Source organism: Doryrhamphus excisus, linkage group LG7, assembly GCF_037039965.1.
Source record: "Doryrhamphus excisus strain RoL-2023G ecotype Guam linkage group LG7, RoL_Dexc_Guam_v1.1, whole genome shotgun sequence".
Classification (NCBI taxonomy): Eukaryota; Metazoa; Chordata; class Actinopteri; order Syngnathiformes; family Syngnathidae; genus Doryrhamphus; species Doryrhamphus excisus.
Window position 1 is genome coordinate 7,300,783 of NC_136363.1, and position 21,915 is coordinate 7,322,697.

The 21,915-nt window shown below is 41.9% G+C and overlaps 3 protein-coding genes across 5 annotated transcripts; 2 read left to right on the forward strand and 1 right to left on the reverse strand.

The window, feature by feature from the left end:
• Positions 1-7,768: 7,768 nt before the first annotated feature.
• fam221a (family with sequence similarity 221 member A) lies at positions 7,769-10,018 on the reverse strand. The gene is made up of 5 exons (XM_078791745.1): positions 9,942-10,018; positions 9,473-9,646; positions 8,565-8,755; positions 8,425-8,495; positions 7,769-8,366 (listed from the first exon to the last, which is right to left on the reverse strand). The coding sequence occupies exons 1-5, from the start codon at positions 9,998-10,000 to the stop codon at positions 8,037-8,039; spliced, it is 825 nt and encodes a 274-aa protein (XP_078647871.1). The 5' UTR covers positions 10,001-10,018; the 3' UTR covers positions 7,769-8,036.
• A 311-nt stretch (positions 10,019-10,329) lies between these two features.
• ccdc126 (coiled-coil domain containing 126) lies at positions 10,330-15,404 on the forward strand. Of its 2 annotated transcripts, none has more exons than XM_058047853.2 (3): positions 10,330-10,652; positions 12,714-13,178; positions 13,257-15,404. In XM_058047853.2, exons 2-3 carry the CDS (start codon positions 12,950-12,952, stop codon positions 13,496-13,498), a joined length of 471 nt encoding a protein of 156 aa, XP_057903836.1. In that variant the 5' UTR covers positions 10,330-10,652; positions 12,714-12,949; the 3' UTR covers positions 13,499-15,404. The 2 variants fall into 2 exon arrangements, with proteins under 2 accessions (XP_057903836.1, XP_078648111.1); XM_078791985.1 differs by having other exon boundaries at positions 10,342-10,361.
• Positions 15,405-15,638: 234 nt separating this feature from the next.
• tra2a (transformer 2 alpha homolog) lies at positions 15,639-19,474 on the forward strand. 2 transcript variants are annotated; one of them, XM_058047822.2, is made up of 9 exons: positions 15,641-15,828; positions 16,995-17,128; positions 17,211-17,367; positions 17,445-17,495; positions 17,786-17,974; positions 18,223-18,338; positions 18,435-18,593; positions 18,659-18,729; positions 18,806-19,471. In XM_058047822.2, exons 1-9 carry the CDS (start codon positions 15,793-15,795, stop codon positions 18,814-18,816), a joined length of 924 nt encoding a protein of 307 aa, XP_057903805.2. In that variant the 5' UTR covers positions 15,641-15,792; the 3' UTR covers positions 18,817-19,471. The 2 variants fall into 2 exon arrangements, with proteins under 2 accessions (XP_078648112.1, XP_057903805.2); XM_078791986.1 differs by lacking the exon at positions 17,445-17,495 and having other exon boundaries at positions 15,639-15,828; positions 18,806-19,474.
• Positions 19,475-21,915: the final 2,441 nt, after the last annotated feature.

Below are 21,915 nucleotides of genomic sequence, written 5' to 3' on the forward strand. Positions count from 1 at the left end.
ATTCATTCATTCATTTTCTACCGCTTTTCCTCACCAGGGTCGTGGGGGGTGCTGGAGCCTATCCCAGCTGTCTTCAGGCGTGAGGCGGGGTACACCCTGGACTGGTCGCCAGCCAATCACAGGGCACATATAGACAAACAACCATTCACACTCACAATTTGGCACTATGGCAATTTGGAGTGGCCAATTAACCTAGCATGTTTTTGGAATGTGGGAGGAAACCGGAGTACCTGGAGAAAACCCACGGGGAGAACATGCAAACTCCACACAGAGATGGCCGAGGGTGGAAGTGAACCCTGGTCTCCTAGCTGTGAGGTCTGCGCGCTAACCACTTGACCGCCGTCATAGTAAACACAATATAATATACTGTAAATATGTCAGACAGCATAGAATCACAGCTTCCATTGTTCTGTTCCATTGTTCTTCTAATGTCAGCCTCCTGACCAGAAGAAGAGAGACCACTCTCAACTGCCTTTTGTCGTTGTCCTCCTCAGACGATATCCCTCGCATTCTTTGGTGATGTGTGTGATGACAATACCTGAGAAGTGTTTCTTTTGCAGATGTGGCGGGCTTTGATCAGCACCTTTCTCTGCACATCCGGCACAGTCCATCCTACCTTTGGCCTTGTTTCCTCAATCTGTGAGTTAGTTTCTACCCTTTTCTGTTCTTTAATAATCAGCAGTAGAACATGAGTAATTTTCAGTAAAATATTAATATATTAATAATATGTATTTAGGGATGCACGGCGCTCGAGTGGTTAGCGTGCAGACCTCACAGCTAGGAGACGCGAGTTCAATCCCACCCTCGGCCATCTCTGTGTGGAGTTTGCATGTTCTCCCCGTGCATGCGTGGGTTTTCTGCGGGTACTCCGGTTTCCTCCCACATTCCAAAAACATGCTAGGTTAATTGGCCACTCCAAATTGTCCATAGGTATGAATGTGAGTGTGAATGGTTGTTTGTCTATATGTGCCCTGTGATTGGCTAGGGACTGAATGGGACTGGATGAATGAATATGTATTTAATATGCATTAAAATATTATAATGTAAAATTTCACTTTGACACAAATTTAGCCATATATATTTAGGCAAAATGTCTAAACATTATGCCACAAGATCTTTTTTTTTTCTTATAAATACAACACTATGAACAAATGAATTTTCACATTTGCAACTGAAGAGTGTGTGTGCATTTGTGCACTCAACCTTACTTGGGAAAGATTTTGTGGGAAGCCTAAATGTATGATTTTAGGCCTAATGTGAGGTCCTATGCAGCACATTGTTGTGCATTGCTCCAGTACCATGGTGTACTTTCTGACAGCAGAGACCCCGATACTAGTGTGTGTGTTTAACATACACACACGATTGTGTTGTCGTTCCAGATGGCAATCATGTAGTGATTCTTCCTCACAATGACTTCTATGCAAAGTTGCAAAAGAGTGGCGGTAATACACTGCACTTCACAAGAGACCTCTCACCAAAGGATGCTCGTCATGTTGCCTGAAATATTCTTTTTGACGAAATCAATCCCTCATTTTCTTATATACCGTAACTCCTCCCACCAAAGAGAAGGAGAGGCAGGAACAAAAGGTCTAAATTTGAATATGCAGACATGAGCCTAAGCTCCAGGGAGCACATTTAACATAAAAAAATCTCAAATAGAAGTTCAATGAATGTGCTTCATTTACCTCCCATTCATCCCCACTCTTGTACGTCAGCTCCCAGCCATATAATCTAGCAAAGTCACTTTTCTTCGTCTTAAGTTGCGAGGAGGATGTTGTGAGGGCCTTTTGTGTCACACAGGATGCGCTCCAAGCGAGATGAGGAATGAGACACAAGTGCGAGAACAAAATCGCGGCCCTGATCATGATGATTACCGGCAGGAATTCGACTTTCTGGGCCTCTTCAGGAGAGAGACACATTCAGGAAGTCAACGTCAATGGGCCTGACACCTTCGGCAGCTCGGGCCTGACTAACTGTCAAAACGTGTAGAAGTGCGTCTACGCTATATCACATGTCGGAGAAAGTTGAGCGGTCAACTGATGGTTGGTCTAAACATTGGAGTGACACCTGAGTGTCTTGAGTGTATGAGCTGATTTCACAACTCGCTAAACGTGATGCATCAATACACATCCATCCACGAGGTGTCGGCGTCGCTCGTCTGTGCAGGTGAAGTCGCTCGGGAATGTTTTTACATACTTTATACTCAAGGTCGGAACTTTGGGTTAAAATCATTGCCTGTTCGGAATGATGTGATTATATTCAGGGGGTTAAACTGGCTGGATCGGATTTTTGGGGGTGTCATGACCCCCATATCCTTGCAAATTACGTAACTGTGTATACTGTGCATTCATGCTATCTCAATCCATTTATATTTTAGAAGGCGGTTCTAAATAGAGCGCCTCTTAAACGGCAAATTATTTACCAACTTTAGAGTGAAACTACAACCACAACAACAAAGTACACCTCATTTTAAGCTATCTGTAAAAAAAAATGCATTTTTCTTTTGTTTGTGTTGCTGTTCTGTCGACTCAATGGTTAATCATCATACCCAATTAATCGACATCTATTTTGGTAATCAAATCATCTTGTTTTTTATATAAATATGTACATTCCTCTGATTTCAGCCTCTCAAATGTGAATGACCTAACTTATTATGCTTCCGATTAATCAAAAAAAAATTTATCATTATTGTGCTTTTGTTAACAGTTGACAGTTTATGATTAAACATTATGTTAACAGAATACTCAAGCAAGAACCTGGTATTTGGAATGGAATGGCCTTTATTTTCATTATACAAGATGTACAACGTGATTGGAGAGCTTCTCCTTTCAGTGCAGTAGTCAAGTTAAAAAAAAAAGTATACAAAAGTAGAGTAAAAAAGACATATCTTTAACAAGATATACGTATACAAGATATCCAAAATATGCACATAGTATTGCACAGGAGCATATGCAGGAGCAGACATATTGCAGATATATTAATTTTAGTGCAATGATAAATGGGTCATAGTGTAAATAATGAGTGGTTTATACAGATGAGTAAAGTCACATATGAGTGTATTGTATTGGGTTGTTAAATAAATAAATATGTTAGAGGTAGTAACAGAGGCAGTGATGGAAATATTGCACATTTACATTACATTTGTGCCCTTATTTTAGAATAAAGAGGCGTTTTAAAACAAAAATCAGATTCATTGATTAATCGAAACAATAATCGACTGATTAATCGGTTATTAAATTGTTAATTGCAGCCCTAATCACAAAAATCATCAAAATCTGATCCCAGTATGTTGTGTCACTGTGTGAAAAGCGCCCTATTCTGTGTAAACGACTATAGCGGAGAAAGGACCTCTGAAACAGCATACATCTTTGATTGGTGATTTGGAGAACACATGACATTCTAATCGTCTTCCACTGATGGATAACCCCCGAGTGAGCTCCACACATGACATGGATTACATTAGCCGACCACATCCAATTTGAGCATCATTAGCAATAAAATTATTGGGACCTCGTACACACACAGAGTTTCCACTGAGGCTCAGTCGACAACCAAAGGCCCACAAGAGAGAAATATATCAAAGATTGTTCTGAATAATTATCTTCAGATCAACATAATAAGTTAGTTATTTCCTACAGCAGGAAATGATCTCATGTAAAACAGGAGCTACAGTATGAGGGGCTTGTTATTATTGCACTACAGCTTACTGTTATAGGCTTGATATATACCGTTTATCCTCACTACGGTATGCTGGAGTCTATCCCAGCTGACTTTGGGCGAGCCATTCACACTCACATTCATACCTACGGACAATTTAGAGTCGCCAAACCCAACACACACAGATACCCAAGCGGAGTTTCGAAACCATGTCTTCCCGATCTCCTTTAAATCATCTGCTCCTATGAAAGTGACAGTAGTAACTAAGCAGCATAGTCTTTCATTCATTCATTCATTTTTTACCGCTTTTTCCTCACGAGGGTCACAGGGGGTGCTGGAGCCTATCCCAGCTGTCTTCGGGCGAGAGGCAGGGTACACCCTGGACTAGTCGCCAGCCAATCACAGGGCACATATAGACAAACAACCATTCACACTCACATTCATACCTATGGACAATTTGGAGTCACCAATTAACCTAGCATGTTTTTGGAATGTGGGAGGAAACCGGAGTACCCGGAGAAAACCCATGCATGCACGGGGAGAACATGCAAACTCCACACAGAGATGGCCAAGGGTGGAATTGAACCCTGGTCTCCTAGCTGTGAGGTCTGCGCGCTAACCACTAGACTCAGCACAGTCTTATCATAATATAATAATAATCATTGTGATTTACACTCATAGCTACCATAAAAATATTAGCATTAATCACACTGAACAAAACAAAACAAATGAAACGGAGAGGTTTAATGGCGCTGGGAGACTCATTAGCATCTTTTCCAAGGAGAACCTTGCACAATAAGTTTGAATGCACATTTCTCCTCTACATAGACATCTAAATTGCTGCTTTTCTGTTCTACGGTGGTGACACGGAGCACGGTTGTTATTTAAAGCCTCGGCAGGCTAGCGTTCACATGGTGGTGGTTACCGTGCATTAGCAAAGGAAGGAAATAGTTGACTGATGCGTACATTTTTATTTCGTCAATTTTGTTCCCCACCACATCTGCTTCCAGGGTGAATGCAATGCACCTGATAAGTTCCTCTGATTGACGGCTGAGCAGAAGGTCGCGCCACATTGTAAGCGACGCGTTTGTTTGGCTCAGGTGTGACGCGCACGTCAGAGTTGCATTGGAGGATGCCTGTAAAGTTACTGGCAGACAGGTGTAGACAAGACGCGTCGTAGAAAAAGGTCCTCGGTGTCAGAATAACGACAGCTTGACTGACAGATGCAGGAAGATTAGATGATACCCCGTGATCAGACATACAAATGTATTGTTTTTCCACAGGCTGAATGATGGAGTATCGTCATTTCAAGTCTTTATCTATGTTTGCATAAATGTCATGATGAATGCCTGTGAATAATCAGTTATTACAAAAATGACTAACTGACCCATTGGAAGCGACATATTTTTATGCTATTTTACTTTCACTTGAAATTAGTTAGATGCGGATTTTGGACTCATGAATACATGGGAAACACATTGTTCAATAAATCATTAAAATGTTTTAAATGCAAAATAACAGATTTTTTTAACCAGTCCCATCTGGGTAGCAGCTGTACCATTACACCACCAAGGACTGATGATTGAGCAAGCGAATTGGTATTTTATCCATCAATTTTCTCTACCGCTTATCCTCACGAGGGTCACAGGCATGCTGGAGCCTATCCCAGCTGTCTTCGGGCGAGAGACGGGGTACACTCTGGACTGGTCGCCAGCCAATGACAGGGCACATATAGACAAACAACCATTCACACTCACATTCATACCTATGGACAATTTATGCCTCTCGGCAGAAATGCGCATCTACCGAGAATGCGCCCCCTTCTGCAAAATGAGGCCTCCCCATGGATGTGTACGTATAAAAGTATGAATTTGCACTCGAGCTGCAAAGAGCAGAGGTGTTTGTCATATTTTGTTTCCCCTATTTAGCTAGCAGAGGGAGACAAATGATTAGAATCACCGCTCCGTATAGCACCACGACAACCACAATAATAACATCTATTATGCCTCTCTAAGGGAGCACTTTCTAACAGATATTTTAAAAAAAAACTTACATGCCCTGTTAGTTGTTATAATACTGCATTTTTTAAATCATCGCCATTTACAGTCCTAAATTTTTGTACATGCGGTTATCATTCTCCTTAAGTCTAACTGTAGTTGGAGGGTATGCAAAGTTTTGTTTATTTGTTTATTACTCGCTGACTTTAGGAGAACCCCCCCCCCCACCCACCCCAAAAAAAAGAGCCCCGACACTTATTATTGTGATATGTATTATTTTAGAGTGGGTCGGCGCCCTTCTCCTGCACATCCACTTCTTCTTTTCTTAATTTATTTCAGACATGCATACTATGTTACATTATTCTTTCTCACATATACACTTACAATACAATACACTTACAATATCTATTTATATATATATATACATACACATATATATACATACATATACATCCACACATATGTACATATATATACATACACATACATGCACACACACAACACCTCATTACTACACATGTCTGAAAAGGAGCAGGAAGAAGCAAAGCTTATTAAATCCTACCCCTTCTCCACGCCATTGCAGTTACCAATTCAATAAGTGATTTTTTCCACACATATAACAAAGTCAGCGGTGGGCAAATATTTCGACTCGTGGGCCGCATTGAGTTAACAAAACACACACACACATACATGCTATTTTATGATTATAATTTTGTTTGAATTATTTGTCTAATTTTATCTGTAAAATCGTTATACTATCAGCTGCATGTTCTCATGTCCTTTTTTTCAGGAGCACTTTAAACAAACTATAATTTAAATTTACAGTTTTTTTTGTTCCAAGTCATGTTACCAGTTTGTATGTTAAAAGTTGAAATACTGAGAAAGCCACTGACGGGCCGGATTCAAACGCTAGGTGTGCCGCATGTGGCCCCCGAGCCGTAGTTTGCCCACCTCTGCACTAAGTATTTCTTTGCATGCTAATTACCGCTTTAAGCACTGATTTGTAGTGCTGGGTCTGTCAGTCAAGCTAGGTGTGGTTTCTATGGGGATCAGGCAAGGCTGGTAGTCATTTCCTTCAGGCGACAGGACTAAATAAAATACTGTTGTCTCCTAAATGAGGTTGCTATGCAGAGGCAATTACTTTGTGACACTAATAATGTGCGTGCATGGCCTCTTCAACCTGGGGAGGGATGGGAGCCAAAGTGGAAAGAGGTCAATAAAAACATGTAAACATGTCAGCTTTCACATGGAATCCCTTCCACTCACACCCCCCCCCTCCCCCGATTACTACGCTGAGACTCAGGTGCACACTTCACGTCCTCCACGAGCCAGCCACATTCCTTGCCTTCAACGCCACCTGTTCACCGCCATCACAACACAGGTGACCCCCCCTCAGCCAGAGCTGATCGAGTACGACAGTACTACGAACACTCCAGGGGGGAGCGAAACCTCATTTTGAAGCGACGTTAGTCCTATTTTATTTAAAAGAGAATAAACATGGCTTGCCTCAATCTCCATTCACCATGTGGATTAAATCAGCAGTCGTCACTGCTGATCTGCCGTGAGGAATGGGATTAATCAATGGGCGCCAACCAAACACTGCAATCGTCACTCAACGTGGATCTGCTGTTATTTTGGTGATATGTTGTGTGGGCGTCTTTCTTACCCCAAGAGAAAATCAAACATAAACATTTACATCTTTAAACTGACCACCAATACAATATTTTGCTAGCTAAATGTGGGAGGAAACCGGAGAAAACCCACGCATGCACGGGGAGAACATGCAAACTCCACACAGAGATGGCCGAGGGTGGAATTGAACCCTGGTCTCCTCGCTGTGAGGTCGCCGCGCTAACCACTCGTCCGCCGTGCTACCCCCTAACTGTTATGATAATAACACAACTTTGTGAAAAAGGCTGCCACCAAATCAAGCAGTTTAGGACAAAACAATCACAAAAGATGCCAGTGTTGTCAATACAGGCTTGCCGTTATTGGTAACAAAGCAAATTAGTGTCATATATGGAATTCATAACATTTCTTAAGTAAACTGAGGGGCAATAAAAAACAATCTGTGGACCAAAAATGGCTCCCTAATCGCACTTAATCACACGCTAACAGTTAGAATTTTTACTTTTCAGTTGGTCCAATTTCAGTCAGTCCACTTTAAATAGTGGAGAACAATACGTCACTGATCACATCTAGAAAATATCTATTGTTTCATCCAGAGTCAAATGGTGCTTTGTTCAGGCTTTGCACAGATTCCACTGATAACAATAAATGTTGATTGGCTCTCTGTGGCACGGCGGATAATCACCATGGTTGCAAGAGAACAAAACGACTGCACATTTTTGGCCTTTATTTGCGATTGGCAGTACATTATTACTATCCAGAAACAGGTGGTCCATGATGTGAACACTTATTTGGTCTTTTTACTGCATACGGAGCTGGAGACTGATGCTGAACACTGCTGGCTGTCATCATCTGACTCCTGACCTGAGTAATACAACATACGGTATTGCATGAGGTATTGGAAGTAGTTACTCCGATAATTATGAAAGGATGTAAAAGTGCCTGCTCACATGACCCGTTAGCACCCAAAGCGAGATAGCCATCCAGCAAGGAACTGAACCCTGTCAGACCCCCCATCGCAGCGTAAGGGACGTCCCAGCCTACCGGGCGACCCCGTGCCTCCCTCTCGGACTTTGTTTCCACCTAAAAGGAAAACATCTTACTCGTCATTAAAGGTAGTGTCATAGAAGGTTCAGCTTACCATGGTGTGGTGATTGAAGCTAGGTTGGCCACACCCACATGTATACGGGCTCCGGAACCCAGAACAGTCACCTGAAAAAGAAAACTGTTATTTTTTTGTTAGCTTTTTTCTCCCCTCCACATTCGAGGTTGACAACTCACACTTTTCGCACATATGACCAGCAGCTTCAGTGTGATCCTGAGGTAAATGTTTACACCTGCAGCGAACCGGCGCCGCCCCAACGTGGGGGACATACTCATAAGCAGGACAACGACATCCCCTGACACAACAAGGCAGGGCCAAAGGCCTCTCGGAGGGAAGGACCTCAAAGTCTGTCTTATGCTGCTTGTATCTGGAAGAGACCACCTTGCGGTTAAATCCCAACACCATTCTTTTACATCACAGCCAGGGTGTCCAAAGTTTATTATTTATTCCAAAAAGGTTATAAACATGGAGGCCTGGGGCCAGACTCTTATTATTTTACTTTACTTTATTATTATTAACTTATTAGGACCACTTTTTTAGACTTTACCATGACATATTCATTCATTTTCTACCGCTTTTCCTCACGAGGGTTGCGGGGGTGCTGGAGCCTATCCCAGCTGTCTTCGGGCGAGAGGCGGGGTACACCCTGGACTGGTCGCCAGCCAATCACAGGGCACATATGGACAAACAACCATTCATACTCACATTCATACCTATGGAAAATTTGGGAGTCGCCAATTAACCTAGCATTTTTTTGAAATGTGGGAGGAAACCGGAGAGAACATGCAAACTCCACACAGAGATGGCCGAGGTTGGAATTGAACCCTGGTCTCCTAGCTGTGATGTCCACGCGCTAACCACTCAATCACCGTGCCGCCTACCATGACATATAATCATTTTAATTAGCAACAAGGAATTGAACAAAACCATGACACAATGAGACAGCTGGAGAAGACACCAGGGAAAAGAGAAAATCGTCTTGTTGACACAAACACAGCATGACCAAATGAAACACCGCCATAATAAACATATGCTTAATTGTTGGTTCTCCTTTTGCATGAAAAGGCTAGCATGTACGTACTACCTATGTGCACAGAAGCACTGCGTCTCCGGACCAATCAGCTTGCAGTCGATACCTCCTGGTACACCAAAGCTCACATACAGCCTGTTTTGTATTCGCTGTGGGAGTATTTTCCTCTTGTACTCCTCATATTGCTCGGGTGTAAACAGTTCGCCTCCATCGTCATCACCCACGATCCTACAAGAGACACATTTGAGCTTTGTTTCAGTAAAAAAATGCATCATTTAAGTAATGCCTTGTGCGGTTTAACAGGATTATGTTATGGTTAAATATCAAAATCCATTTGAAAGCCTTTGAATGATCTAATAAGACCAAAATAATTAGTTATTTTCATATTTGAGTGGATTAGAGCTCTTGATTTAGAACAGTGTGTTCCCCCCCATTCTGTTTATTCACATTTAGCTCATCAAAACACATTTGAACATCACTTTAAGAAATGACCAAAGTCATAAATTGTGACAATGTAACGAACCGTGTGTACTCCCAATAGTCATCCACTGCTTTTAAGGCTGAACTGTTCAAGGATTCCATTGGCGATAAAAAAATAAATAAATAAACCCCAAATTTGAAGCTTGTCTTCTATGAAAACACAACGTGTCAACGTAATGTTGCTATGGAAATGACCTAGGGTCCCTCTAACGGCCGCTTACGGTACTGCATTCTAACTCAAAATTCGCCTATAAAACGTTCTTTCTGTAAAAGTTGGCAGGGTAAAATGTATGTGTTGTTGAAGCTCTCTAATGAATTGAGCTGTTTTTTTATGTAACATATCGTCAATTAGCTGTTGTTTTGTTGTTTTCGTCTGCGGTGGCGCGCGAGGAACGCGGAGTGACCACAACTCCCATGATGCTCAGCGACGAGGCAAACTGACTCTTTAAGGGGAACCATGACGGTCAGTTCAGATGCATGCTTGTAATTTGAGCCGTCGTTGTGCACTTTAGCGGGGTGAGCTACATACCGTTTGACGGAGCTTAGCATAATAAACGTCATAGGAGTCAAAGTGGAAAGCCTGCAAGTGTATATAATACATACAGAGAGAGGGCGGAAGCATCGACATTTTTTTAACCGCAACATCAGCTTACGTTTGCTTCATTATTTTTAACATCCAGAAGGTTATGTTTGGACCCTGCGACATGGCTCTTATAGCGTCAAGTTCAAGATAACCTTCGATGCAGGACCTGAGGTAAATGAGCATAGTTGTTATATGTGACATTTTCGTTAGCATCTATAGCTAACACGGAGTTATTGTACTAGCTTCCTGTCAACTTCCTTCTTTCCTTTTAGGGTTGTTATTTTTTTCCATTTAACTATCTTTATTACATTATACACTTCTTTCCTGTCTAATTCAGGCGTGACATTGTGAGCAAGTATTTGTTTGCTGTCATCGTTTTGTTAGACATTTTATACATGCCACTGTTTGATGTTATAGTCAATGTTTAACCAGTGTTTGCCACTGTGTGCCCTATCATACCATCTGGTTTGCGAAGAAATGGACCTAGAAACTAGTGGTGCGTTCAATGTCTCCTAAATACTGGGACGTCTGAAGTGAGAAGTTGTAAAGTACAAATGAAATGAGAGGACTCCACTTCCTCTTTTTTACACATTTTGCTGACGGAAAGGGTGGTGTTAAGTATTCTGGGAGCATAGGGGTGGGCAATACTTCAAATTTTCAAAATTTTGTAAGGAATATTGCTGAGAACACGGTGGTCCATCGGGTCAAATGCCAGCAACAAATTGATATCATCACGCTAGTATCAATCAGATATTAATGAATACACCCTTTTAATGTTTGGCTGTATTGAATAGCATAATAATAACAGAACCATACATTGTTGCTGTGTGGATGCTGGTGTCTATTTTGATAAATGCACCATCACACAAGTATGACATCGAGTCATATGATATATGACTCGATGGGGTCTGTTGCACATCGATTTTTCATATTTTTACCAGTGAACTTTGACCTTTCCCTGCTCCCTTTGAAAATGTACTGTGCAGATCATGAATGTGACTCTTCTAATAGCATTCAGTGTATTGTTAATGTCTATATAAATGTGCTGTGCCGCTTTGGTTCCAAATTACAGTATGCATGTTTTTAAACCAAACAATGCCATGTTGTGTAGTTAGATAAGGTATAAAATATCACAAAAGCAGAGGCGGAGTTTTGCATATATGGCCAACCTGACACTATGGATAGATTACAGTTCTATGGGACCACCGCTTCCCAATGTAGAGTATTCTTTTGTGTGCTTAGATTGCAGTCTTATGGGACCTCTGCTTCTCAATGCCAGATTATTCTGTTGTGTGGAGCGTTTGGCTGCCATGTCAACCATCTTGGCTCTGTAGCACTATGGACATTGTTTTTTTTTTTCTTTTTTTAAGATGATAGATGTGGCTTAAAACTTAGGTTCCTTTGCCACAGTGTTTTGCATGCAAAAACAAGATGCTTAAGGTAGCGCAGTAAGTGTGTTGTGTTGCAAGTTTGACCTGCTTTTCCACCTTTTGTGTATTTGTCTGACACATCAGTGTGACATGTGTGAAGGATGTGAGATTATTTTTTCGCCACATACAATACACCTGTCCTTATCATTGCGACTCAAAACATACATACTGATGTTAGCATAGTCGCCGACTGCAGAAGCAAGGAGCTTTGTTCACAGATCCTGCTGTTGCCATTAAAGAGTTTTCTTGCGGTTTATTAAAAATCTGCTTATTAAAAATCAGTGCCAGAGGCACTGAAAGAATGTGTACCCTCATTAGGCTCACGTGTCACCTAACGGGATCTAATACAAGGGCTGCAAAAAAAGAACGATACTGTATTGCCCTCTAATGTAGCTAAATATGGTAACCTTGCCCTTGATAGGGTGTGCACGTACTCCTAATAAAGTGAATGCATGTCAGCCTGCTATTAAAAGCGATCACAAAATGGATACTGTTACCTCTCTTTTCATAATTTATTCCCTCCTGCCGGGGCTCAATAGGAGGTGAGGCTGGCACATCCAACATTGAATGGATCTGTTGACAAAATTTTGAATAGTGGGAAATAATCGCCTAAGTTTAGCTGCCGACCACGCTAATAAAGTCATGAATGCAGCTTATCTGATGGTGCTCACAGTCACAGACGTCCAAGGTACGCAAGGGCATTCCGGAGAAGGGATTACAGTAAGAATCTCTACAGTAAGAACTTGTTAAATCTGTGATGCATGAATCAATTTCTTTTCTTTACCTTCTCTGTTCTCCACAGGCAAAAAAAATGGCAGCGGACATCCGATATCTTAGCCCATTGATGACCGCTGGTGGACCATTGATGACCGCTGTCTGAGTAGAGCTCCCGCTCCTCCATTGTGAAGTTGTATCTTCTCAGCTTTCATTGGATACACACCACTGAAAGACAAGAAATGTAGCAACTGCCAAACTCGTGGGCTTCATCACATGCAATAGCAGCATCCAACCGCTGCTTCCCCGCCAACCCCCACTACCATGCTGGGCAGACGCAACATGTCCCAAAAGCTGAGTGTGGTGCTGCTGATCTTCGGCCTGGTGTGGGGACTCATGTTGCTGCGCTATACGGTGCAGCAGCCTCGCCACCAGAGCAGTGCCGAACTACGCGAGCAGATCCTGGAGCTCAGCCGGCGATACGTCAAGGTCCTGACTGAGGAGAACCAGAGGGCACCGGGCGGGCCGCGGGGAACCACCATGGCGGGTTACGGTAACAACTGCACGCTATTTCAAATCTTGACGGACAGCACATGTGGGAGCTTAATGACGTATTTTTACCCACACACAGCCGATCTGAAGAGGACCATAGCGGTGTTGTTGGATGACATCCTGGAGCGGCTGGTCAAACTGGAGGGAAAACTTGAGTTGGTGGTCAACGCCTCTGTCACCAACACCTCCCATGGGGGTGTCCTTGCTTCCGCTTCCACCGCCCTGCAAAGATCCTCCAAGCACGAGAGAGCCGGCGGCCATCCCTGGATGTCTCGCTTCAACCAGCCTCGCTCGCCCAGCAGGCCTCAGCTGCATCTATGAGCGTTGTTTAGATGCATCGACTGACTCTATGCTCTTAGCACAGCCCACTTTTCCTGAATTTATCCCAGGATATTCACAGAGTTGAAGGAAGGGATGCTTCTTTTTGCCCCTTTATTTATTTTGCCAAGATAGCAGAGTGCATTGTTTTGTATTTCTCTTTTGCATTTTTATAATAGGCCATATTTGAATCTGAGGACTTTTAGTGGCTGCAAAAGCTTTAACACATTCTGGCTTCAGACACGCACAGTGGAACTCGCCTATTTTGATCGATAACCTCTCTGTCAACTTGTCAATTACGAAAAAGTTGCAGCTTAAGTTGACGTCGACATACATGGTCGACCGCTTTTCTCAACATAGGAGAAACTTGCATAAGTCGGCCCCACTTACATAGACAAATCGCCTATATCAACCAACTTAAGTCCCTGTCTACTATTACTAAAGTGCCCACTTAAGTCGACATTCATGATCGACCACTTTTTTCGACAGAAGTGGAACCCACTTAGGTCTGTCCCGAGTCAACAGTGTTGTTTATCACCCAATTCATTTTGTTATTACTAAAAATGTGTCTGCTTAAGTTGACATCAACATTCATGATTGACCACTTTTGTCGACAAAGTATGTCCCGCTTCAGTTGACAATCTGTATGTCAACCAATTCATCAAGTCTGGGTCCATTCTGGTCTTTTTGCTAAAAAGTGCCCGCTTAAGTCAACATAATCATACATGGTCAACTGCCTCTGTCAACATAAGCGTAACCCATTTATGTCGGTACCGCTTATGTCAACATGTCTGTGGCAACCGATTAATCAAGTCCCTGTCCACTGTGTTCTTATTACTAAAAAGTGGCCGCTTCAGTCGACGTCAGCATTCATGATGGACCACTATTGTCGACACAAGTGGAATGCACTTATGGCAACAACTTGTTTGTCGACTAGTTCATCAAGTCCGGGTCCATTCTGTTGTTCTTATTACTAAAAAAGTACCCACTTAAGTCGACGACAACATAAAGTGATCAACTGCTATTCTCCACATCAGTGGACCCCATTTAAGTCTATTCCGCTTATGTTGACAACTCGTCTGTGTCAACCAATTAAGCCTCCATTCCACCATGTTCTTATTACTAAAAAGTAACTGCTTAAATCGACGGTGACATTCATAACACACTTAAGTCCGTCCCGCTTATGTTAACAAGCTGTCTTAAGACATTTCCTATATTGTCCTATATTTCTATTATTCTCCCAGGTCACAAGTACATTTTTTGGTTCTGTCGACAACCGCTTACATCTGTCAGCCAGCCAGCCCACGAGGAGTGTCAACATCAACAGTACACCCTAAACCACCTCGCGTCAACCTGCTGAACCTAACAGTTTTCGCACAAATTAATTGTTGTATTTGAGGTATTGTTAGATAGAATATGGAGTCAGCTAATACTCTATTTAGCAATTAGCAATAGGGACAGCTAAATGTGTAGTCCAAAGAATGTTTGCACATCTCTGTCTTTACAGCGACAGATTTAATAAGATGAAGCCTATTTGACGCAAATCATGAGCATTTGCTTCTCAGCTAAAAGCCAACGGTGTATTTTTTTTCCGTCACTTGCCTTGGGTGTTATTGCACTCCAAGTGGAATGGAATGAATGTAGTGCACGGTCAGCAATTAGCACTTGGGCACTGTGAAAATGACTGACCATCTGCTTATATTACACGTTCAGGGTTCATGCTGCACTGTGACTGTAGACATTTTCTAAAAAAAATAATGGGCTCATCCACTTTTGGTGATGATGGTGAATATATGTGGGAGGTGATTGTGACGCGGGCAAATAGTTGTGACGTCTCATTTATTCAGCCTACAAATGATTGCTTGTCACACCTTAGACCGCCAGACTCAATAAACTGTTGTTCAAATGTCTCATTTTTAGCAGTGCAATAAATAAACAAGAGTAGAAAAGGATGGTGAGTTCACTGCAAGGCTCTGTACAAGATTTCCATAAAAATTTAAACTCTAAATTATTTTTTAATATTTAATTTTTAAAAGTTTTTAATTTGATTTTTTTCACACACCCCTGCTTTGTCGTATAATATCTAATGAGGCGTTAGTAGACGCTGGGTTTTTTCAAAGAAGGGGGCGTGCTAATCGGAAATGACGTACGCTCGCGTTGTACCTGAACGCGCCACACGCGCGCGCCATTTTCCTCGTCAGGAAGCGCTCAAAAACGAAAACATTTGTGTTGAAACACCAACCTCACCGTGTTTAACCCCACATAACTTTATCGTATCAACCTTAGCCGGCCTGAAAATGAGTGACATCGACGACGGGAACCACGAGAGACGGGTAAGTAGTGACAAGTCAACGATATATAAAAGCACTCTTTCCCCTGTCCTGGGTTGGCTGCCGACAACAACCTACAATTTGCACGTACAGTTAACCCCCTCAAAATGCAGTACGCTGACATTTTGTATGCTAAAACTAAATCTATTTAAAATGTTTTACTACACAACACATACCAAGGACGGTTTTTGCTTTGCTCTGATATGCTTTTACAAGGAGCTAGCTAAACTAGTAGATGTTAGCTTTAGCTATCGCCTTGTTGTTAGCTTAGAGTAGCCATTATTTTGTATCTTCGGGCAGTATTACAGTCCTTTAGCATGAATGCAGACATTTTTGGTCGTATAAACACTTAAAAGTTCGCCTTTGGCCAGGTTGTTTTAACTGCCATGTCTGACATTTTGCTAATGGTAAGACTCACCAATGTGATAACGTAACTGAAATGCATTCAGTGCTTTTTTTTGCTATATTCCGGACATAATCAAATCCTATCTTAATTTTATTGAATGTTCTTCTTTCATTAAGGTAATTGCTCGTGAAGGATTTGAAGAATTTTATCCAAGAATGACGAAGACAAAATTCCAAGATAAAAGAAGGCTATTGAGAACATGTACAGAGCAAAGTTGGAGAGGGAGGAAAAAGTGACGGAAGATTGAAGGCAAATAGAACACTAACCGTCTAAAAATTTGGCTGAAGAGAAACACACGGAGAAAACTGAAAAACAGAAGAACGAAGAAGAATAGAAAAGCGGATTGAAAGGAGTAGCGTGTAAAGAATCTGGAAGAATGTGTGTGTCCCTAGGTTAAGTAAACATGTTGCTTTGTGTCACCTTTGTCTTTTCTTTTTCATGCTCCCATTCTGTAAAATGGCAGTTGCATGTTGGATTTCCCCCTATAATAGTCATATAGTATATAATATTGTTTGATGGTTCATGACAACCAGTCGTAACATTATGTACACTTGCACAATCTTGGTATATCCGTGATATGTTTCAGCGCTATTCACAATAACAGACATTCAATGAATGCGTCTTCTCATCAGATTGTGCATGTGTACCTAATGAAGTGGCCGGTGTGTGTAAGTTGTATTTGATATTAAGTTTAAATTTGTTATTGTGTCAAACACACACATACGGACACAATAAAGGGTTGAACTTTCTGGTGTGGCAATAGGGGTCTCGCTCCCCATCCAAATTGGATCGTGGAAGTCCAGCTCGGCCCAAGTCAAAGAGCAGTTCGAGATCCCCGAGTGCATCCCGAGCCGCCAAACGCTCTGTGTCCAGATCCCGCTCTCGATCAAGATCAAGGTAAGTTATGTATCATTAAGGTGTGAAACACCATCGAAAAATGTGTTCACTCATCCACCTGGTTTTCTGTTCTAATGTTTAGGTCTGGGTCCCGGCGAGACTCCAGCCGTCACTCACGATCTCGATCTCATTCCCGCCGACGGAGGTCCCGTTCTCGTTCCTACAGCCCAGACTCCCGCCGCAGGAGGAGCGAGAGCACCTCCCCGATGTCGAACCGCCGCCGTCACACTGGCAGCAGGGTGAGTCCTGCATATGATATTATTCTTATATTGTTTTTTTTCTCCCCATATTAACCCCCCCTTCATTATATCAACAGAGCCATGACACAAAAGAAGCAAACAGTCATGGCGGTGGTGCTGATGTTAGGGTATGTGGACCTTCTGGCATATTTTGGCCAGGCCTGATGTAATGATGTTTATGTGGATAAACATGGGAAGTAGTGTACATTCAATGAGACACAGTATCCAATGTACAGTATATTGTATTTCCTCACCACACCATTAATTTAATGTATGTAATTTCCCTCCATGTTCCAAGTACTTGAGCCATAACCAGCTGCTTTTAAAGCGGTTTATTGTACTGTACCGAGTAGGGACATGGGGTTTGTTTTGGTCTAATCAACCTTTTTGTATGCGCTTGTATTGTTGACCCTTCCAGGAGAACCCTGACCCCAACACATGTTTGGGGGTATTCGGCCTGAGCCTGTACACCACAGAGCGAGACCTGAGGGATGTGTTTTCTCGCTACGGTCCCCTGGCCGGGGTCAATGTGGTGTTCGACCAGCGCTCGGGTCGCTCCAGGGGCTTTGCCTTTGTTTACTTTGAGAAACTGGAGGATTCCAAAAAGGTGTGTTTGTCCTTTCTCTATTTCATGAATAGATGCTTGCACTCAGACTGTTATTCTGTCATGTCGGGCCGATATGAAACACTAATGCAGTCGCAGATTTTCCCTTTTTTAAAGGCCCCTGCCACAGTTGAACGTGAATGTGATTACCCCAATGCACCACTAGGTGTCTGTCTTGTAACAACCAGCATCTTCCAGGCTCATGACTCTGAGTTTTCTAATGACAGCACTCCTCTCTTTGTGTTTCTCAGGCAATGGAGAACGTCAATGGTATGGAGTTGGACGGCAGGAACATTAGAGTAGATTATTCACTCACCAAACGGCCTCACACCCCCACACCCGGAATTTACATGGGCAGACCAACTCAGTAAGACCCGCAGTCATTTTCACACTGTTACTTTTTTTATGTTTTACATGGTCAGAATTGGCATTTTGGGTTGTCCCCCCCCCCCCCCCCCCGTAGCAATGGTGGTGGTGGCGGCCGAAGAGGGAGGGACTCGCATTATGACAGATACGACAGATACGATGACCGATACGACCGATATGACAGAAACGAGCGTTATGAGCGATACGACAGATACGACCGATATGAGCGATATGATGAATATGATTACAGATACAGGTAAGTCATAGCGATGTTTGTGTTTTCAAATGTCCTTATTTTAAACTCCACATGTTCCACCGCAGTCGCAGGCACTCCCCATCGCCGGGTTACGGTCGATACAGGTCTCGCTCACGGTCTCGCTCCTACAGCCCACGTACGTGTGATCCATACAAATACCTTTAGTGTCACCATCATATGATCGTACCAATACCTGCGTTTGCTTTTTGCAGGGCGATACTGATGTTCTGCAACCAGCATGTCTTTATTCACAGGACACCCCCACATCCCCCTTTTGAGTTTTTGTTTACATACAATAGGTGTCTTGATTTGTTCGTGTGAGCAAAGAACCTTTTTCTGTAGTTTTCATCACAAGATGGTAGTTTTGGTTTAATACTCCAACCTCTTCCGGTAAGTACAAAGTAAAGTAAAGGTGTGTGTTCACACTTTTTTTTTCATGGGAAAGTCATTCCATGAGTTTCTTCTGTGATCACACACTTGTTTTTTCCCCCCTGTGTGCGTATGGAACTACAAACCTGATATGCATTACAATACTTGTGTGTGTGTAATATTGCAATACATCACATAATACAAAAAGGAAGAACCAAAGCCTGTTTAATCCCACTCCCTCCCCAACCCCACCTGTTTCACATCAATTGCAATACATTTGTTCACTTCCTGTATTCCACATGTACTCTTTGCTCATTTAAAACGATATGGTAGTATAACAATGTGGTAGTCAAAGTTCTTGTGTGGGAGTTGAGATGTGTGGGTGAGGTGGGAAAACAAGCAAGGAGGAGTTTCACAGAACAAGCCCGATGCCAGGATGTTGTTCCATGTTCACACAAAGTTAGGTTAATAATTGGGGGGGGGGGGGGGGCACACTGTTAAGATTCTCTTAAAGTTAACACTGCTTCCATTCAGTTCTACATCAATAAAAACAAAGTGGAAAAGACCTTTTAATACCTTTTTTATTGGGTGTCTCATTTCATCAGCTGTCAGACATCAGAATAGACACAAAATTACACCGAGCTTTTCTTCCAATTTCTTTCCAACGTGAATGACAGGAAGTGAATGTCATTACACACTAAGCATGTGATCTGTTTGGTCCACAGTCATTCTCCTGCACTCAAACGCTTTCACTTGAGTGTCATGCAAAATGAGTTTATACACAATCTTAACATTGACGATAATGTAAGTAACCTGAAGGTAGGAAATGACTGAAATAATGGAGCAGTTGATTCAAATGGGGTTGGTCATGGCCGCTGACACATCACGGGGCCCCTCGCGGTTTATGCATCGCTTCACTTTTGATCATTCACAAAGTTCAAGGCTCCAAACTACGACACCTTTCACGAGACATATGGAAGTGCGCTTGAATGATGAACTTTATGCCATGATTTGGAACTTGGCTTACACCCTGACCAAAAACAATGCAGATCATTCATTATTGGTGACATACATTAGAGCAGTTGCTGCTGCCATGCAGTTGATCAGCGGCTGAAAGGTTATGTTATGTTAAAGCCATTCCTCACTGGTGTACACACAGAGGGAACATCATGTACTATATACGTCCTATGGCTGCACAGCAGGCTGGGCAGGTCTAATTGACAAATAAGCATTACACAGAGGTGGTCAGACGTATGGCGTGCAGGAGGATTTGACAGAAAATCAACTTTTATCAGTTATGTATGAACTTTTGATGAAGATTAACAGGGCTTCAGTGTTTAAGAACCACAAATAATGCAACCTTTGGGGCCTTTTAGGTACTGTACACACTAAAGTTTAAGAGGGCATGGTTAGATTATGGTTATGTCACATTACTAGAGTATATTCAGGTGCAAAAGTCACTTTTTTATGATTCATCTGAATGTCTTGTCTAAAAATATATATATATATATATATATTTCACTGGACTGCATACAGAAAGTGTGGGTGTTAAGTGTGTATTTATTAACCTGATCAATTCCTAGTATACACACACACAACATTAATTACATAGTTTTATGAATCAAAACAACATATACATTGCATTAGCAAACAATTCACCCTAATGCATGTAACATAACACCACACATTTCTATGAATATACACTCAAGAAAAATAATTTAATACACATTTACAGAGACTCTTAAATACAATTTCACATTCAATAAATACTGCATTTTTGTTACACCTAACATCAAAGTGTGAAAAGATGCAAAAGTCCACGTTTTATCTCTTTGGGCTTCACTAAGATCACACACAAGTTATTGCTGGGGTAAAAAGGAAATTTTACTAACAGATCACGGTGTTGATAGTATTTCTAAGATACTGAAAAGTAAATAAACAGCAAGGAAGGTGGATTTAGGGGTGTAAATATTCAACATAGCGTGATACTGGGCTACATGTTGGATTATTAGTACAATAAGATGCAACTTCATTTGAGTATCAGCTGATGTTTTGAAGATAAATTATATCTAGTAGACAGTAACTTGGTAAAAAAAAACACACATTTTAGTTTACCTTCTGACATTTTTGTACTAATTTACAAATTGCCCCTCTTAATTAAAAACTAAAGTTACAGTTGAAATAATCATTCCTACTGAACAAGACGTAAAAGTCAGGTTTTCGTATTTGTTGAAACATGAATAAAGTTTAGTTTTTGGCACAAGCCCTCCCCACCAAAAAAATTGGACAATCTTCCTTTCAACATATGGAAAATACAACCCCTTTTTAAAAACAGAAATATTTCCAAAAGTTAGCTTTAACTCCTTTTTTCAAAGCAAGGCATGTGTTTGGATGGGGCGGGGGCAACCACCGCCATTTTACTGACCTCTCACAGACGCTTAGGAGAAGCACAACAAAAATGGAGGAAAAAATAAACACATCCTGTTAGTTTGTTGCGTTTGTAGCTTAACGTGGAGGGGGCACTCATGTTGTATGTTTACATTAAAAAAAGACTTTCACACCGCGTTACGCCGAGACGCCTCCTCGTCCACGCTAACTGTCAAGGAAGGCTCAACATGGCGTCCACTCTCACTGGATGTCTTCTCTTTACGTATGTAAACACTGCATATACATCAAATAAGAATTAGACTAAGAAAGAAAAAATAGGTCATCTCACCGGAATCCATAGATTATGGGGGGGTTGTGAAAGAGGGAAAAAAGCCTAGACGACGACTTTAACATGAGTGAGGCCAAGAAAGCATGCATAGCTACACTAGAAACATCCCAAAAATGGAGCTGAAATGTATGCCGACATAGGACATAAATGGGAGTCTCCAACTTTATGCCCCTATGGAATGACTGCATGGAGGGAAGGGGGGGGGGGGGGCTGAGGAGGCGTGGAGACGTTCTGTAC

Excerpts from the sequence above, each read along its gene's own strand:
- fam221a (XM_078791745.1), bottom strand. The coding sequence starts at position 10,000 with ATGGAATCCTTGAACAGTTCAGCCTTAAAAGCAGTGGATGACTATTGG. Across the intron at positions 9,647-9,941 it reads GACTATTGGGAGTACACACG|GATCGTGGGTGATGACGATG; the intron begins GTTCGTTACATT and ends TGTCTCTTGTAG. Across the intron at positions 8,496-8,564 it reads TGGTCATATGTGCGAAAAGT|GTGACTGTTCTGGGTTCCGG; the intron begins GTGAGTTGTCAA and ends TTTCTTTTTCAG.
- ccdc126 (XM_058047853.2), top strand. The coding sequence starts at position 12,950 with ATGCTGGGCAGACGCAACATGTCCCAAAAGCTGAGTGTGGTGCTGCTG. Across the intron at positions 13,179-13,256 it reads AACCACCATGGCGGGTTACG|CCGATCTGAAGAGGACCATA; the intron begins GTAACAACTGCA and ends ACCCACACACAG.
- tra2a (XM_058047822.2), top strand. The coding sequence starts at position 15,793 with ATGAGTGACATCGACGACGGGAACCACGAGAGACGG. Across the intron at positions 17,975-18,222 it reads AACTGGAGGATTCCAAAAAG|GCAATGGAGAACGTCAATGG; the intron begins GTGTGTTTGTCC and ends TGTGTTTCTCAG. Across the intron at positions 18,594-18,658 it reads GAATATGATTACAGATACAG|TCGCAGGCACTCCCCATCGC; the intron begins GTAAGTCATAGC and ends GTTCCACCGCAG.